Source organism: Bufo gargarizans, chromosome 6 (assembly GCF_014858855.1).
Source record: "Bufo gargarizans isolate SCDJY-AF-19 chromosome 6, ASM1485885v1, whole genome shotgun sequence".
Lineage (NCBI taxonomy): Eukaryota > Metazoa > Chordata > Amphibia > Anura > Bufonidae > Bufo > Bufo gargarizans.
In genome coordinates, this window is record NC_058085.1 from 118,329,527 (window position 1) to 118,346,146 (window position 16,620).

General features: G+C 45.5%; 1 protein-coding gene across 1 annotated transcript in view; it reads right to left on the minus strand.

Moving 5' to 3' along the window:
* Nucleotides 1–16,620, minus strand: part of STAC2 (SH3 and cysteine rich domain 2) — a 135,224-nt gene that overhangs the window by 89,249 nt on the left and 29,355 nt on the right. The window contains exon 2 of the mRNA XM_044300101.1: nt 6,832–6,874. Within this exon, the coding sequence (XP_044156036.1) occupies nt 6,832–6,874 (43 nt within the window). The remainder of the gene's footprint in view (nt 1–6,831; nt 6,875–16,620) is intronic.

Here is a 16,620-nt window from a genome sequence, read left to right on the forward strand (position 1 = left end):
ATCCCACAGGACCTGTCCGTCCCTTGTCCAGATTAGACATTAACTACCTCCCCATAACCATATATTATTGGACTCCAGGGCACTTCCTCATTCAATCCTATTTTTATTTTCATTTTACCATTATATTGCGATGCTACCCAAAGTTGAATGAACCTCTCCTCTGCCTGTGTGCTAGGCCTAAATATATGCCAATGGACTGTTGCAGTGGTGGCTGACATGAAGCCTGATTCTCTGCTATGACATGCAGACTAATTCTCTGCTGACATGAAGCCAGATTGTCTGTTACGGGACCTCTCTCCTCTGCCTGGGTGCTGGGCCTAAATTTATGACAATGGACTGTTGCAGTGGTGGCTGACGTGAAGCCTCATTCTCTGCTATGACATGCAGACTGATTCTCTGCTGACATGAAGCCAGATTGTCTGTTACGGGACCTCTCTCCTCTGCCTGTGTGTGCTGGGCCTAAATATATGCCAATGGACTGTTGCAGTGGTGGCTGACGTGAAGCCTCATTCTCTGCTATGACATGCAGACTAATTCTCTGCTGACATGAAGACAGATTCTCTGTTACGGGACCTCCCTCCTCTGCCTGGGTGCTGGGCCTAAATATATGCCAATGGACTGTTGCAGTGGTGGCTGACGTGAAGCCTCATTCTCTGCTATGACATGCAGACTGATTCTCTGCTGACATGAAGCCAGATCGTCTGTTACGGGACCTCTCTGCTCTGCCTGTGTGCTAGGCCTAAATATATGCCAATGGACTGTTGCAGTGGTGGGTGACGTGAAGCCTCATTCTCTGCTATGACATGCAGACTGATTCTCTGCTGTCATGAAGCCAGATTGTCTGTTACGGGACCTCTCTGCTCTGCCTGTGTGCTAGGCCTAAATATATGCCAATGGACTGTTGCAGTGGTGGGTGACGTGAAGCCTCATTCTCTGCTATGACATGCAGACTGATTCTCTGCTGACATGAAGCCAGATTGTCTGTTACGGGACCTCTCTCCTCTGCCTGTGTGCTAGGCCTAAATATATGCCAATGGACTGTTGCAGTGGTGGCTGACGTGAAGCCTCATTCTCTGCTATGACATGCAGACTAATTCTCTGCTGACATGAAGCCAGATTGTCTGTTACGGGACCTCTCTCCTCTGCCTGGGTGCTGGGCCTAAATTTATGACAATGGACTGTTGCAGTGGTGGCTGACGTGAAGCCTGATTCTCTGCTATGACATGCAGACTGATTCTCTGCTGACATGAAGCCAGATCCTCTGTTACGGGACCTCTCTCCTCTGCCTGTGTGTGTGCTGGGCCTAAATATATGCCAATGGACTGTTGCAGTGGTGGCTGACGTGAAGCCTCATTCTCTGCTATGACATGCAGACTGATTCTCTGCTGACATGAAGCCAGATTCTCTGTTACGGGACCTCTCTCCTCTGCCTGTGTGTGTGCTGGGCCTAAATATATGCCAATGGACTGTTGCAGTGGTGGCTGACGTGAAGCCTCATTCTCTGCTATGACATGCAGACTAATTCTCTGCTGACATGAAGACAGATTCTCTGTTACGGGACCTCCCTCCTCTGCCTGGGTGCTGGGCCTAAATATATGCCAATGGACTGTTGCAGTGGTGGCTGACGTGAAGCCTCATTCTCTGCTATGACATGCAGACTAATTCTCTGCTGACATGAAGACAGATTCTCTGTTACGGGACCTCTCTCCTCTGCCTGGGTGCCGGGGCCTAAATATCTGAGAATGGACTGTTCCAGTGGTGGGTGACGGGAAGCCAGATTCTCTGCTATGGAACCTCTCTCCAATTGATTTTGGTTAATTTTTATTTATTTAATTTTTATTTTAATTCATTTCCCTATCCACATTTGTTTGCAGGGGATTTACCTACATGTTGCTGCCTTTTGCAGCCCTCTAGCTCTTTCCTGGGCTGTTTTACAGCCTTTTTAGTGCCGAAAAGTTCGGGTCCCCATTGACTTCAATGGGGTTCGGGTTCGGGACGAAGTTCGGATCGGGTTCGGATCCCGAACCCGAACATTTCCGGGATGTTCGGCCGAACTTCTCGAACCCGAACATCCAGGTGTTCGCTCAACTCTAGTCAGAAGGAGGTTTTCCGATCTTCTAAATTCGCTTGTTCTGTCCAAATATATTCTAAGACCTCTTGAGATGTCCAATGTACGGAGCCTTTCCTCCTCGGGAGAAGCCGCAGCCGGTGAAAAAGTGGGCAGACATATCGTCTGATTGATATTAGAAAAAGTAGGAACCTTTGGTAAAAAGGTTGGCAAAAACCTTAACAGGACCTTGTCCTGAAGGATCTTTAAATAGGGCTCAGAAGCCCCCAGAGCCTGAAGTTCCCCAACTCTCTTAGCTGATGTGATAGCTAGTAAGAATGTGATCTTTATGGATAGGAACCTCAAGTCCACCTCATTCAAAGGCTCAAAGGGGGGGACACATAACCCTTTTAGAACCACCGTTAAGTCCCACTGTGGGATTGGTCTCAGGATTCTGGGTTTAAGCCTCTCGGCTCCCTTCAGGAACCTCTTGATTAGGGGGTCCTGAGAAATCGGTCTGCTAAGGCATGCCGATAAGGCAGAGACGTGAGCTCTGAGAGTAGATGGGCTTAGACCCTTGTCTAGACCATCCTGGAGGAATTGTAGAATAGCGGAGAGAGGAAGGTCTGAGGCAACTACCTCTCTGTTATTACACCATTGCAGGAATATTCTGTAGATTCTAGAATACTTCTTGCTTGTAGATTCCGCTCTGGAGTGAGAAATTGTTCTCAGGACCTCCACAGATAACCCTCTAGCTTCTAGAAGGGACCTGTCAATCTCCAGGCTGTCAGATTGAGCCTTCTCAGATCTAGACAGGGACCTGTGTCCTGATACACAAGGTCCTGTATTAGGGGAAGTCTCCAATAATTGCCCTGACTCATCTTCATGAGCTGGGTGAACCAAGACCTCTTTGGCCAGAATGGCATGATGGCAATCACTGAGGTCTGGTCTTGCTTGATCTTCATCAATACCCTCGGTATCATGGAAATTGGAGGGAAATGTATGCCAGCCTGAACCTCCACGTTATGGACAGAGCGTCTATCGCTACCGGGTTGTCCTCCCTGTACAGGGAACAGAATCTGCTCACCTTGGCGTTCAATCGGGTAGCCATCAGGTCGATTTCCGGGGTGCCCCACCGCTGGACAATCATAGAGAAGATACTCTTGTTCAGGGACCATTCCCCTGGAACTGGTAGACCCCGACTCAGGCGATCTGCCACTACATTGAGATCCCCTTAGATATGGACTGCCATTAGGTGGGATAGGTTGATCTCTGCCCAAGAGAGAATGGAACCCACCTCCCTCAGGATGGTTAGGGATTTCGTCCCTCCCTGTCTGTTTAGGTAAGCGACCACAGTAGTGTTGTCTGTCCGGACTCTCACCGCCTGACCGCGGATGAGAGGAGCAATGAAGGAGGGCTAGTTTGACCGCTCTCAGCTCAGGATTTTCTCCTGGGGATTCCAAGTACCTCGTACTGGGTTGTCCTCCAGATGGGCCCCCCAGCCCAGCAGAGAAGCGTCCGTGGTCAATGTGACCCAACGAGGTTGGATCAGAGACCTCCCATCCTTTAGGTTCTTCCAACACTTGAGCGAAGAACGGACTTCTACTGATAGGGAGTGCATTCTGTCTAGGTCTTTGGGCTTGCGACTCCAAGCTGCTAAGACCTCCTCCTGAAGAGGGCGTAAGTGCCATAAGGCCCAAGGAACTGCCTCTGCAGATGCTGACATGTGGCCTAACATCCTCATAAGAACCCTTATAGAGACTCGTCTGGGCGGTATAAGAGACTGTGCGGCTTTTATTACTCTGTCCCTCCTCTGTGGGGACAGGTATAGGGTCATCAGTTGTGAATCGATCACAAACCCCAAGAACATTCTTGTGGTTGACAGGACTAAGTGTGACTTGTCCCAATTTATCAACCAACCCAGACCATGGAGAATCTGGAGAGCTTGTTGAAGCTGACTCTGCAGGACGTCTGCGTTTGCGGCTTTTAAAAGCCAATCGTCCAAGTACGGTACGACCTCTAGCCCAAGAAGTCTTAAATGGGCGACCACAGGAGCCACTACCTTTGTGAAGGTGTGCGGAGCGGAGGATATGCCGAAGGGCAATACAGCAAACTGGTAGTGCTTCACTACCCCTTGCAAGGCCACAGCAACTCTGAGATATTTCCTGTGTGCTGGGCAGATGGGAACATGAAGGTAAGCATCCTTCAGGTCTATAGTTACCATCATATCTCCTGGGTTCAGGATGTTTAATACAGAGCGAATGGTTTCCATCCGGAAACGCTTCTTCCTGATGAAGCGATTTAAGTAACGTAAATCGATGATCATCCGCCAGTCTCCTGATGGTTTTGGTACCAGAAAGATGGGGGAATAAACCCCCCGCCACCATTCGTGAGGAGGAACCTCCTCTAATGCTCCTTTCTGTATATACTGGAGAACCGAGTCTTCCAGGATTAATTGTTTGTCGGGTGCTAAAGTCCTTGTTAGGACGAACTTGTCCCGAGGAAGGGAAATTAAATCTATTGTGTACCCTGACGCTATCACCTGTAGCACCCAAGGGTCTGGAATTTTTTGCATCCAAAAACTTTTGAATAGACTCAAACGTCCACCAACTGGGGAACTGAAAACTGGTCCTTCCTCTGGGACACCGGGGGGAGGGGGATTGATGGGCTGTGGAGAGTCATAGATCAGCTCTGCGGTTTCCACGACCGCGACCCCTACCTCTTTTACTACTTTCAGAACGCCTCTGGGTTCTGTCTCCCCCCTGAAATCTTCCTCCTCCTCTACCCCTTCCTTGACCCCGAAAGGACTGCTGGGGGAGGGATTTACCCTTCTTGTCCGCTAAGTTCTCCATGAGAGAATCTAATTCAGAACCGAACAATCTACCTGGTTCATAGGGAAGGGAGCAAAGGTTAAACTTAGACGTGTTGTCCGCCGCCCATGGTTTTAACCAGAGTGGGCACCTACTGGCTGAGGAAAGCGCCATAGACTTGGCCGCTAATTTTAATTGTTGTTGGGAGGAATCTGTTAGGAAATCAATCCCCAGGAGGAGAGTTTTGAATTGGTCCAGGATGTCGTTCCGGGCAACCCCAGAATCCAAGTCTGATTGGATTCTGAGTGTGCGTGCACGGATGAACTCTGATACTTCAGAGCACGCTATAGCAACTGAGGCAGAGGCGGAGGGAGCTGAGTAGTTGCGTCTAAGCGTGCACTCTGCTCGTCTGTCTAGGGGGTCCTTTAGGTTGCTGCCGTCGTCTGAGGGGACTAAAGTTCTTTTGGAGAGCTTCGATATGGCCATATCCACCTTTGGAGGTGGAACCCAAACTAAAGAATCTGCATCCTGTAGAGGGAACATTAGTTTAAACCTCTTTGTTAATACTGGACCCTTCTCCGGGTGTTTCCACTCGGTGTCCATTAATTTAAAGACTCGTCCACTTTAAAGGCCCTTGGCCCCCTAGAGGTGGACTGTGGAGCTTCCCCTTGCTCAACATCATGGTCCCTCGACCTGATGGAGCGTAACAGTCTTTGAGTTTTTTCAGCCGGAAAGAGGAAGGCCAAACTCTCTTCCTCAGAGGAAGAATTGTCCTCAATGGAGACGACGTCTTCAGACATGGGTACAGGACCAGGAGAAGCCTGCCTGGGCCTCTTGTTAGAGACTGCTCCCTTAATCTCAGCAATGGACGTATCCATGAACTGTTTCATCCATGAAAACATATCCACCACCGTTGGTTCTGGGTCCGCTGGTCTGGGACGGCAGCCTGGGCATCGGTGTAATTCGTATGAATCCGGTAATGGGGTGCTGCAGCTGGAGCAGGCGAGATGTTTCTGCTTCTGGGTAGATTTGCCTAAGACACAGACAACAGAATAAGAATTTGGACCCAAAATGGTACAAAAAAAGGAGAGCAGTACCTTACCGTGAGGTGGCGATGCCATCTTAGAAGAAAGCAAGGTGACTTCAAGAAAAACTTCCTGAGTGCAGGAGTAATCAACAGCAGAAGTCAGTTGAGCTCAGAAAACTGAGAGCAACATTGACCTGCCTCACACAGGTGCCTTAAATAGCACAAGGGGGAGGAGTTTATAATCACTCCCCCACCCAGGGGGTGGATTTCCAGGTTAAAGTGTACAATTTTAATAAAAATAACCTAACCTCCCTAATTCCCCCCATCGGATGCCCCAGCAAAACTGAGGGCACGAACTTAAGGGTATTTTTTAAAAAGGGAAGCGCTGAACACAGCGCTGGAGGTCGGAGCTGCGGACCGGAAGTGAAGTCAATGACGCACTTCCGGTACTCGCGAGACGCCGGGGGAGCGAAGCGACTGCTTCAGCGGCACACGAGGTGAGAGGCAGGGGTAGTGCAAACAGCAGCCATCTCCCCCCTGCATCTGATGTGACTAACACAGATGGGGAAACCCAGGACCACAGATGTGAACATCACCAGCGCTAAGCGAGGAGCCACAGCGGGCATTGGTCCACCGGAGGCACGCTCCCAGCCACACTCTCGCACGACAGTCAGAGACACCTCGCATCATCTCGTAGAATAGTGTCATACGTCATACGGTCTGTTTTCCACAAATCCTATACTTACATACATCACCTACCACGTCTGTAGGTTCGTTAGCCCGCAGTGTTCGTTTTTAATGAATCTGCCACGTCACAGATTCAGACAAACTCGGGCTCGTCTCATACGTCAGTGGAAACGACTATCATACTCCCTGTCAGCCTGGTCGGCTTCTCGTCAAAACGTTTCACGCTGCTGGGGGGGGGGGGGGGGGTTAGATTCTGTCACCTTGTCTGTTGTCAGTCTCCTGGAGAGGGCAGGCTCAGGATACCTAGAAAAAACAAAGGGCAGAATTAAAGATTATAATAACCATCTTAAACTCTATGGCTAATTATGGCAGACTCCAGTAAGGAGTCTAGCCTGTCCTGGAGTCCACAGGACAATAAAAAAGCAACCCTGTCCAGTTGGGGCCGGGTTATATGGGGTAGGGGCTTAATTAGTTAATTACTAATTAGGATACTTAGGCAGAAATTTTTGTTCATTAAAAATTCCGCCTGTCCTGACCAGCTTCACAGGGGCAAATACCCCACTTGTGCTGCTGGTTAGGACGAAAGGGAAGATGCAGTTACAATAGAATGTGTCGCCCAGAGATCTGAGGCTCATGCTCCTGGGGCCAACTGCAGGCAGCGCTAATGGCAACCCCCACCAAAATTCGACTGAACATGGTCTTCTAGGGGTGGTCCTCCTGAAGAGGATGCTGAATATAATCAGAATATATAGGCACTGGAAATCGGTTACCTAAATACCTGGTAGAGGTCAAGTGTGGTCTTCTAATATGTGGTGGTGTGGAGAGGTTTCACTGCATTTGTACTGGTCTCCATTTTTGTACTCTTCTTCCTGGTTCACTATTTCGATTGGTATTGATGTTCACAGCCTCTGTCATGGCTTCCAATATCTCTTAGGCCTCTTTCACACTTGCGTTGTCCGGATCCGGCGTGTACTCCACTTGCCGGAATTACACGCCGGATCCGGAAAAACGCAAATGTACTGAAAGCATTTGAAGACCGATCCGTCTTCAAAATGCGTTCAGTGTTACTATGGCAGCCAGGATGCTATTAAAGTCCTGGTTGCCATAGTAGAAGTGGGGAGCGGGGGAGCGGTATACTTACAGTCCGCGCGGCTCCCGGGGCGCTCCAGAATGACGTCAGAGCGCCCCATGCGCTTTTTCCTACAATATAATGCAGATGGATCCATTCTGAACGGATCCATCGTCTGCATTATATGATCGGATCTGCATTATATGAACGCAAATGTGAAAGTAACCTTACTATGGCAGCCAGGACGCTATTAAAGTCCTGGTTGCCATAGTAGTAGTGGGGAGCAGTATACTTACCGTCCATGCGGCTTCCGGGGCGCTCCAGAATGACGTCAGAGCGCCCCATGCGCATGGATGACGTGTCCATGCGATCACGTCATCCATGCGCTTGGGGCGTCCTGACGTCACTCTTAAGCGCCCCGGGAGCCGCACGGACGGTAAGTATACTGCTCTCCCGCTCCCCACTACACTTTACCATGGCTGCCAGGACTTTAGCGTCCTGGCAGCCATGGTAACCATTCAGAAAAAGCTAAACGTCGGGTCCGGCAATGCGCCGAAACGACGTTTATCTTAAGGCCGGATCCGGATTAATGCCTTTCAATGGGCATTAATTCCGGATCCGGCCTTGCGGCAAATGTTCAGGATTTTTGGCCGGAGCAAAAAGCGCAGCATGCTGCGGTATTTTCTCTGGCCAAAAAACGTTCCGGTCCTGAACTGAAGACATCCTGATGCATCCTGAACGGATTTCTCTCCATTCAGAATGCATGGGGATAATCCTGATCAGGATTCTTCCGGCATAGAGCCCCAACGACGGAACTCTATGCCGGAAGAAAAGAACGCAAGTGTGAAACTTTCCCACTAGCGTTTTTCTTTTACGGCACTGAGTTCCGTCACAGGGGCTCAATACCAGAAAAAAAACTGATCAGGCATATCCCCATGCATTCTGAATGGAGCATAATCCGTTCAGAATGCATCAGGATGTCTTCAGTTCAGTCGTTTTGACTGATCAGGCAAAATATAAAACTGTAGCATGCGAAAAATACTGAAGACATCCCTGAATGCTGGCATTTTTTCCCATAGGAATGTATTAGTGCCGGATCCGGCATGCGCAGACCGGTAAAAATTTGAAAAAATATACGAGACAGATCCGGATCCGTCCGCATGAGAAGCGGAGAGACGGATCCGGATCCGTCCGCATGACAAGGAGAGAGGCGGATCCGGATCCGTCCGCATGACAAGCGGAGAGGCGGATCCGTCTGCATGAAAAGCTGAGAGGCGGATCTGGATCAGTCTGATTTGCCTATTTGGAGTTTGCCTTAGCCTCATACATTGTCAATCTTTCTGCTGGAACAGGACCCTGGACAAGATGAGACTGACTCCCCTAATAAATCAAAAGAGAGCAATGAAATGGATCCTGGTTATGAAGAGAAAAGAGTAACACTTTTTATTACGTTGTATGAAAGCTACTTTGAGGTGTTTTGCAGATTGTTGGGGGCTGTACATGTTACAAAGCTGGTGTATTACATGGTGTCTTGACTCTCCATGGCCAAAAGGAGGCTGGGCATATTGAAAATCAACTGGCACTGTTAAACATGGAAGGACACCTTTTTAAAGAGGACCTGTCACTAAAAAACTGCAATGCAATCTGACATCACCATGTTGTAGAGCAGGAGCTGAGCGGATTGATATAAAGTTTTGTGGGGAAAGTTAAAGTAAAACCTGTAATTCATTAGCTGCAAGTTCTACCTTCAAGTACTACATTAAGTACAGTGAAGAGATATTGCAGGAGACTGAGGAGATATTGCAAGAGATTGGCTTGGAGTTTGCAACTGGCTCATCTGTGTGTTCTTTTGCTAACCATTGCTTGAGAAGAGGTAAGGAATTTATTCAGGTGTTTGCTATTGTGCATTTGCTAATGAGCCTAGCTCATTGAGGTGCTACATTTGTTGCTGGGGGAGGAGCTTGTGAAGGAGTGTGTGTATATATAGAGACACACTCATTAGCTGGCCTAATTCATTAGCTGCAAGTTCTACCTTCAAGTACTACATTAAGGCCCCTTTCACACGGGCGAGATTTCCGTGCGGGTGCGATGCGTGAGTTGAACGCATTGCACCCGCACTGAATCCTGACCCATTCATTTCTATGGGGCTGTGCACATGAGCGGTGATTTTCACGCAACACTTATGCGTTGCGTGAAAATCGCAGCATGTTCTATATTCTGCGTTTTTCACGTAACGCAGGTCCCATAGAAATGAATGGGGTTGCGTGAAAATCGCAAGCATCCGCAAGCAAGTGCGGATGCGGTGCGATTTCCACGCATGGGTTCTAGGTGACAGTCTATTCACTGTATTATTTTCCCTTATAACATGGTTATAAGGGAAAATAATAGCATTCTGACTACAGAATGCTTAGTATAATAGTGCTGGAGGGGTTAAAAAAAATAAAAAAGTTAACTCACCTTATCCCCATGATCGCCTAGTTCCCGGTCGGTCTCTTCTTTAGCTGTGACTAAAGGACCTGTGGTGATGTCAGATCACATGCTCCATCACCATGGTGATGGACCATGTGATTGGAGCATGTGATCTGACATCACCAAAGGTCATTCAGCCCAAGCCCACAGCTAAAGAACAGACCGACCGGGAACTACACGATCATGGGGATAAGGTGAGTTAACGTTTTTATTATTTTTTTAACCCTTCCAGCGCTATTATACTAAGCATTCTGTATTCAGAATGCTATTATTTTCCCTTATAACCATGTTATAAGGGAAAATAATAGAATCTACAGAACATCAATCCCAAGCCCGAACTTCTTTGAAGAAGTTCGGGTTTGGGTACCAAACATGCGCGATTTTTCTCACGCGAGTGCAAAACGCATGACAATGTTTTGCACTCGCGCGGAAAAATCGCGGGTGTTTCCGCAACGCACCCGCACATTTTTCCGCAACGCCCGTGTGAAACCAGCCTAAGTACAGTGAAGAGATATTGCAGGAGACTGAAGAGATATTGCAAGAGATTGGCTTGGAGTTTGCAACTGGCTCATCTGTGTGTTCTTTTGCTAACCATTGCTTGAGAAGAGGTAAGGAATTTATTCAGGTGTTTGCTATTGTGCATTTGCTAATGAGCCTAGCTCATTGAGGTGCTACATTTGTTGCTGGGGGAGGAGCTTGTGAAGGAGTGTGTGTATATATAGAGACACACTCATTAGCTGGCCTAATTCATTAGCTGCAAGTTCTACCTTCAAGTACTACATTAAGTACAGTGAAGAGATATTGCAGGAGACTGAAGAGATATTGCAAGAGATTGGCTTGGAGTTTGCAACTGGCTCATCTGTGTGTTCTTTTGCTAACCATTGCTTGAGAAGAGGTAAGGAATTTATTCAGGTGTTTGCTATTGTGCATTTGCTAATGAGCCTAGCTCATTGAGGTGCTACATTTGTTGCTGGGGGAGGAGCTTGTGAAGGAGTGTGTGTATATATAGAGACACACTCATTAGCTGGCCTAATTCATTAGCTGCAAGTTCTACCTTCAAGTACTACATTAAGTACAGTGAAGAGATATTGCAGGAGACTGAAGAGATATTGCAAGAGATTGGCTTGGAGTTTGCAACTGGCTCATCTGTGTGTTCTTTTGCTAACCATTGCTTGAGAAGAGGTAAGGAATTTATTCAGGTGTTTGCTATTGTGCATTTGCTAATGAGCCTAGCTCATTGAGGTGCTACATTTGTTGCTGGGGGAGGAGCTTGTGAAGGAGTGTGTGTATATATAGAGACACACTCATTAGCTGGCCTAATTCATTAGCTGCAAGTTCTACCTTCAAGTACTACATTAAGTACAGTGAAGAGATATTGCAGGAGACTGAAGAGATATTGCAAGAGATTGGCTTGGAGTTTGCAACTGGCTCATCTGTGTGTTCTTTTGCTAACCATTGCTTGAGAAGAGGTAAGGAATTTATTCAGGTGTTTGCTATTGTGCATTTGCTAATGAGCCTAGCTCATTGAGGTGCTACATTTGTTGCTGGGGGAGGAGCTTGTGAAGGAGTGTGTGTATATATAGAGACACACTCATTAGCTGGCCTAATTCATTAGCTGCAAGTTCTACCTTCAAGTACTACATTAAGTACAGTGAAGAGATATTGCAGGAGACTGAAGAGATATTGCAAGAGATTGGCTTGGAGTTTGCAACTGGCTCATCTGTGTGTTCTTTTGCTAACCATTGCTTGAGAAGAGGTAAGGAATTTATTCAGGTGTTTGCTATTGTGCATTTGCTAATGAGCCTAGCTCATTGAGGTGCTACATTTGTTGCTGGGGGAGGAGCTTGTGAAGGAGTGTGTGTATATATAGAGACACACTCATTAGCTGGCCTAATTCATTAGCTGCAAGTTCTACCTTCAAGTACTACATTAAGTACAGTGAAGAGATATTGCAGGAGACTGAAGAGATATTGCAAGAGATTGGCTTGGAGTTTGCAACTGGCTCATCTGTGTGTTCTTTTGCTAACCATTGCTTGAGAAGAGGTAAGGAATTTATTCAGGTGTTTGCTATTGTGCATTTGCTAATGAGCCTAGCTCATTGAGGTGCTACATTTGTTGCTGGGGGAGGAGCTTGTGAAGGAGTGTGTGTATATATAGAGACACACTCATTAGCTGGCCTAATTCATTAGCTGCAAGTTCTACCTTCAAGTACTACATTAAGTACAGTGAAGAGATATTGCAGGAGACTGAAGAGATATTGCAAGAGATTGGCTTGGAGTTTGCAACTGGCTCATCTGTGTGTTCTTTTGCTAACCATTGCTTGAGAAGAGGTAAGGAATTTATTCAGGTGTTTGCTATTGTGCATTTGCTAATGAGCCTAGCTCATTGAGGTGCTACATTTGTTGCTGGGGGAGGAGCTTGTGAAGGAGTGTGTGTATATATAGAGACACACTCATTAGCTGGCCTAATTCATTAGCTGCAAGTTCTACCTTCAAGTACTACATTAAGTACAGTGAAGAGATATTGCAGGAGACTGAAGAGATATTGCAAGAGATTGGCTTGGAGTTTGCAACTGGCTCATCTGTGTGTTCTTTTGCTAACCATTGCTTGAGAAGAGGTAAGGAATTTATTCAGGTGTTTGCTATTGTGCATTTGCTAATGAGCCTAGCTCATTGAGGTGCTACATTTGTTGCTGGGGGAGGAGCTTGTGAAGGAGTGTGTGTATATATAGAGACACACTCATTAGCTGGCCTAATTCATTAGCTGCAAGTTCTACCTTCAAGTACTACATTAAGTACAGTGAAGAGATATTGCAGGAGACTGAAGAGATATTGCAAGAGATTGGCTTGGAGTTTGCAACTGGCTCATCTGTGTGTTCTTTTGCTAACCATTGCTTGAGAAGAGGTAAGGAATTTATTCAGGTGTTTGCTATTGTGCATTTGCTAATGAGCCTAGCTCATTGAGGTGCTACATTTGTTGCTGGGGGAGGAGCTTGTGAAGGAGTGTGTGTATATATAGAGACACACTCATTAGCTGGCCTAATTCATTAGCTGCAAGTTCTACCTTCAAGTACTACATTAAGTACAGTGAAGAGATATTGCAGGAGACTGAAGAGATATTGCAAGAGATTGGCTTGGAGTTTGCAACTGGCTCATCTGTGTGTTCTTTTGCTAACCATTGCTTGAGAAGAGGTAAGGAATTTATTCAGGTGTTTGCTATTGTGCATTTGCTAATGAGCCTAGCTCATTGAGGTGCTACATTTGTTGCTGGGGGAGGAGCTTGTGAAGGAGTGTGTGTATATATAGAGACACACTCATTAGCTGGCCTAATTCATTAGCTGCAAGTTCTACCTTCAAGTACTACATTAAGTACAGTGAAGAGATATTGCAGGAGATAGTCAGGAGGTAGGCTGGAAGGTGGAAACAATACAAAAAAAGGGAAGATTTGTTTGATTTAAATTGACAAATTTTTATTCTTTTTTTCATTTTTTTTTCTCCTCTTTAAAATGGCAGACTTGGTTCAGTGCAGGAATTGTTGTGCATTTATTTCATGTTCCACTCTTTGGAGATTCGGATGCTGTCAGATCTGTAGACAGTTCTCCTTACTGCAGCAGGAAATTGCATTTTTAAAATCTGAGATATTTAAATTATCTGTTAAACAAACTCCAGCTAGGACTGCTGCAATGCCACTGCCACAGAGGACCCCCAGAAATGGCAGATGGGTTACTGTAGGTTCTGGAAGACTTGGAGTGGTGGATAGAAGACATGTCCCACAGTCGGTGATTCTCCAAAATTCATTTGCAGCACTCTCAGAATGTAAGGACAACATGGTTATGGACTCAAGCGTAGAGGGTGAGAAACCATCGACTCCTATGACTAATGTAGGCAAGACTGCAGCCAAGGACAAAAAAGATAAAGTGAAGTCTCAAAGGAAGCAGCTGTTGCTGGGTGATTCAATCATAAGAAGTGTGGAGCTTAAAGAAAATGGTTTTGTGAGATGTCTCCCTGGGGCTACTGCTAGAAGAGATAGAAGACGTATTATTAATATTGTTAAGCAAGCAAAGCAGGAAGGGGACGTGGATGTTCTTGTCCATCTAGGGACAAATGACCTGGCTTGCAATGAAGTGTCAGAGGTGAAAAAATCTTTTATCACACTTGGTAATGACGTACAGGATTTTGCATCCACCATTTCATTTTCTGAAGTTCTGCCTGTACATAATGTTCAGAATGATAGGCAGAGGCGCATAAAGGAGTTCAACATATGGCTTGGTAAATGGTGTCAAGAGCAAGGATTTGGCTTTGTTTCTCATAATAGCTCTACTTGGAACAGAAAGGAACTGTACAAAAAAGATGGTTTGCATCTTTCTCTCAAAGGAACAAATGTACTTAGTGAACAACTCCAAGAATTTGCGAAAGAGTATTTAAACTAGGAAGGGGGGGCAAAAGAGTGAAAATAAAAGAGTCCAATTGCCCCCCGAAACAATGCCAGAACAGGTCAGATGCACAGAGGTTAAGAAATGATAAGCTCAGAGTCCTCTCTACAAATGCTCGCAGTTTAGGTAAAAAAATCAATGAACTTGGGTCAATAATGGCATCTGAGAATGTAGATTTAGTGGCTGTTACGGAGACATGGTTTAATGAAAGAAATGACTGGGACATAACCATACCAGGGTACTCTTTATACAGAAGAGACAGAGAAGGCAAGAAAGGAGGAGGAGTGGCCCTGTATGTGAAAGATAGCATTAAATCTAACCTAATACAAGTTGGTGAGGCCAACATAGAGTCAGTTTGGGTTACGTTGCAGTTTGCTAATCATGCAGTAACTCGTGTAGGTGTGATATATAGACCACCTGATCAAGTTAAAGAACTAGATGATCTACTAGTTGAAGAAATAGCTAAAATGACAATGAAAGGAGAAGTTATCATTATGGGAGATTTCAATCTTCCAGATATAAACTGGAAAACCAAAATAGCAAGTTCTACCAGGAGTACAGATATTCTAAATTCCCTACTGGGGTTATCCCTACAACAAATGGTTGAGGAGCCAACCCGGAGGGAGGCCATTTTGGATTTGATATTCACAAATGGGGATTCGGTATATGATGTCATTGTAGGCGAAACCTTGGGATCTAGTGATCACCAGTCAGTGTGGTTTAATATAAGAACTGTGAAAGAGTCCCACCACACAAAAACAAAAGTTTTAGATTTTAGAAAAACAGACTTTTCAAAAATGAAATTAGTCATAAATGAGTCCTTATCAGACTGGAACGGATTACATGGAGTCCAGGAGAAATGGGACTACTTAAAAGGTGCATTATTGAAGGCAACAGAAAATTCAATTAGACTTGTCAGTAAAAGCAAAAAAAGGAAGAGACCACTGTGGTACTCGGCAGAAGTGGCCCAAATCATTAAAAATAAAAAGCTAGCATTTTGTAATTATAAAAAAAACCAGAGCAATGAAGATAAGGAAATCTACAAGATTAGGCAGAAAGAGGCCAAGCAAGTTATAAGAACTTCTAAAGCGCAGGCAGAAGAAAAACTAGCTCAGTCTATGAAAAAAGGGGATAAGACATTCTTCAGATATATAAATGAAAAAAGGAAATTAAAACAAGGAATAACTAAATTAAAAACAAAGGACGGAAGGTATGTAGAAGAGAATAAAGGGCTAGCCGACTGCCTTAATGAATACTTCTGTTCAGTTTTTACAAAAGAAAAAGAAGGAGAAGGACCTCCACTAGAAAGGATGACTAATAAATCGTTTGATGCATGTGTCTTTACAGAGGAAGATGTTCTAAGTTTGCTGTCTAAAGTGAAGACAAATAAATCACAGGGGCCTGATGAGATACACCCAAAATTATTAAAAGAGCTTAGTGGTGAGCTGGCAAAACCGTTAACAGATTTATTTAACCAATCATTAGTAACAGGAGTCATCCCGGAAGATTGGAAATTGGCAAATGTCGTGCCCATTCACAAGAAAGGTAGTAGGGAGGAATCGAGCAACTATAGACCAGTGAGTCTGACATCAATAGTAGGCAAATTAATGGAAACCCTATTAAAGGATAGGATTGTGGAACATCTAAAATCCCATGGATTGCAAGATGAAAAACAGCATGGGTTTACTTCAGGGAGATCATGTCAAACAAATCTTATAGATTTTTTTGACTGGGTGACTAAAATAATAGACGGTGGAGGTGCAGTAGACATCGCATATCTAGATTTTAGTAAGGCTTTTGACACTGTCCCACATAGAAGACTTATCAATAAACTGCAGTCATTGAGCATGGACTCCCATATTGTTGAGTGGATTAGGCAGTGGCTGAGTGACAGGCAACAGAGGGTTGTAGTCAATGGAGAACATTCAAAACAAGGTCATGTTACCAGTGGGGTTCCACAGGGATCTGTACTGGGACCAATTTTGTTTAATATCTTCATAAGTGATATTGCAAAAGGCCTCGATGGTAAGGTTTGTCTTTTTGCTGATGACACAAAGATATGTAACAGGGTTGATGTTC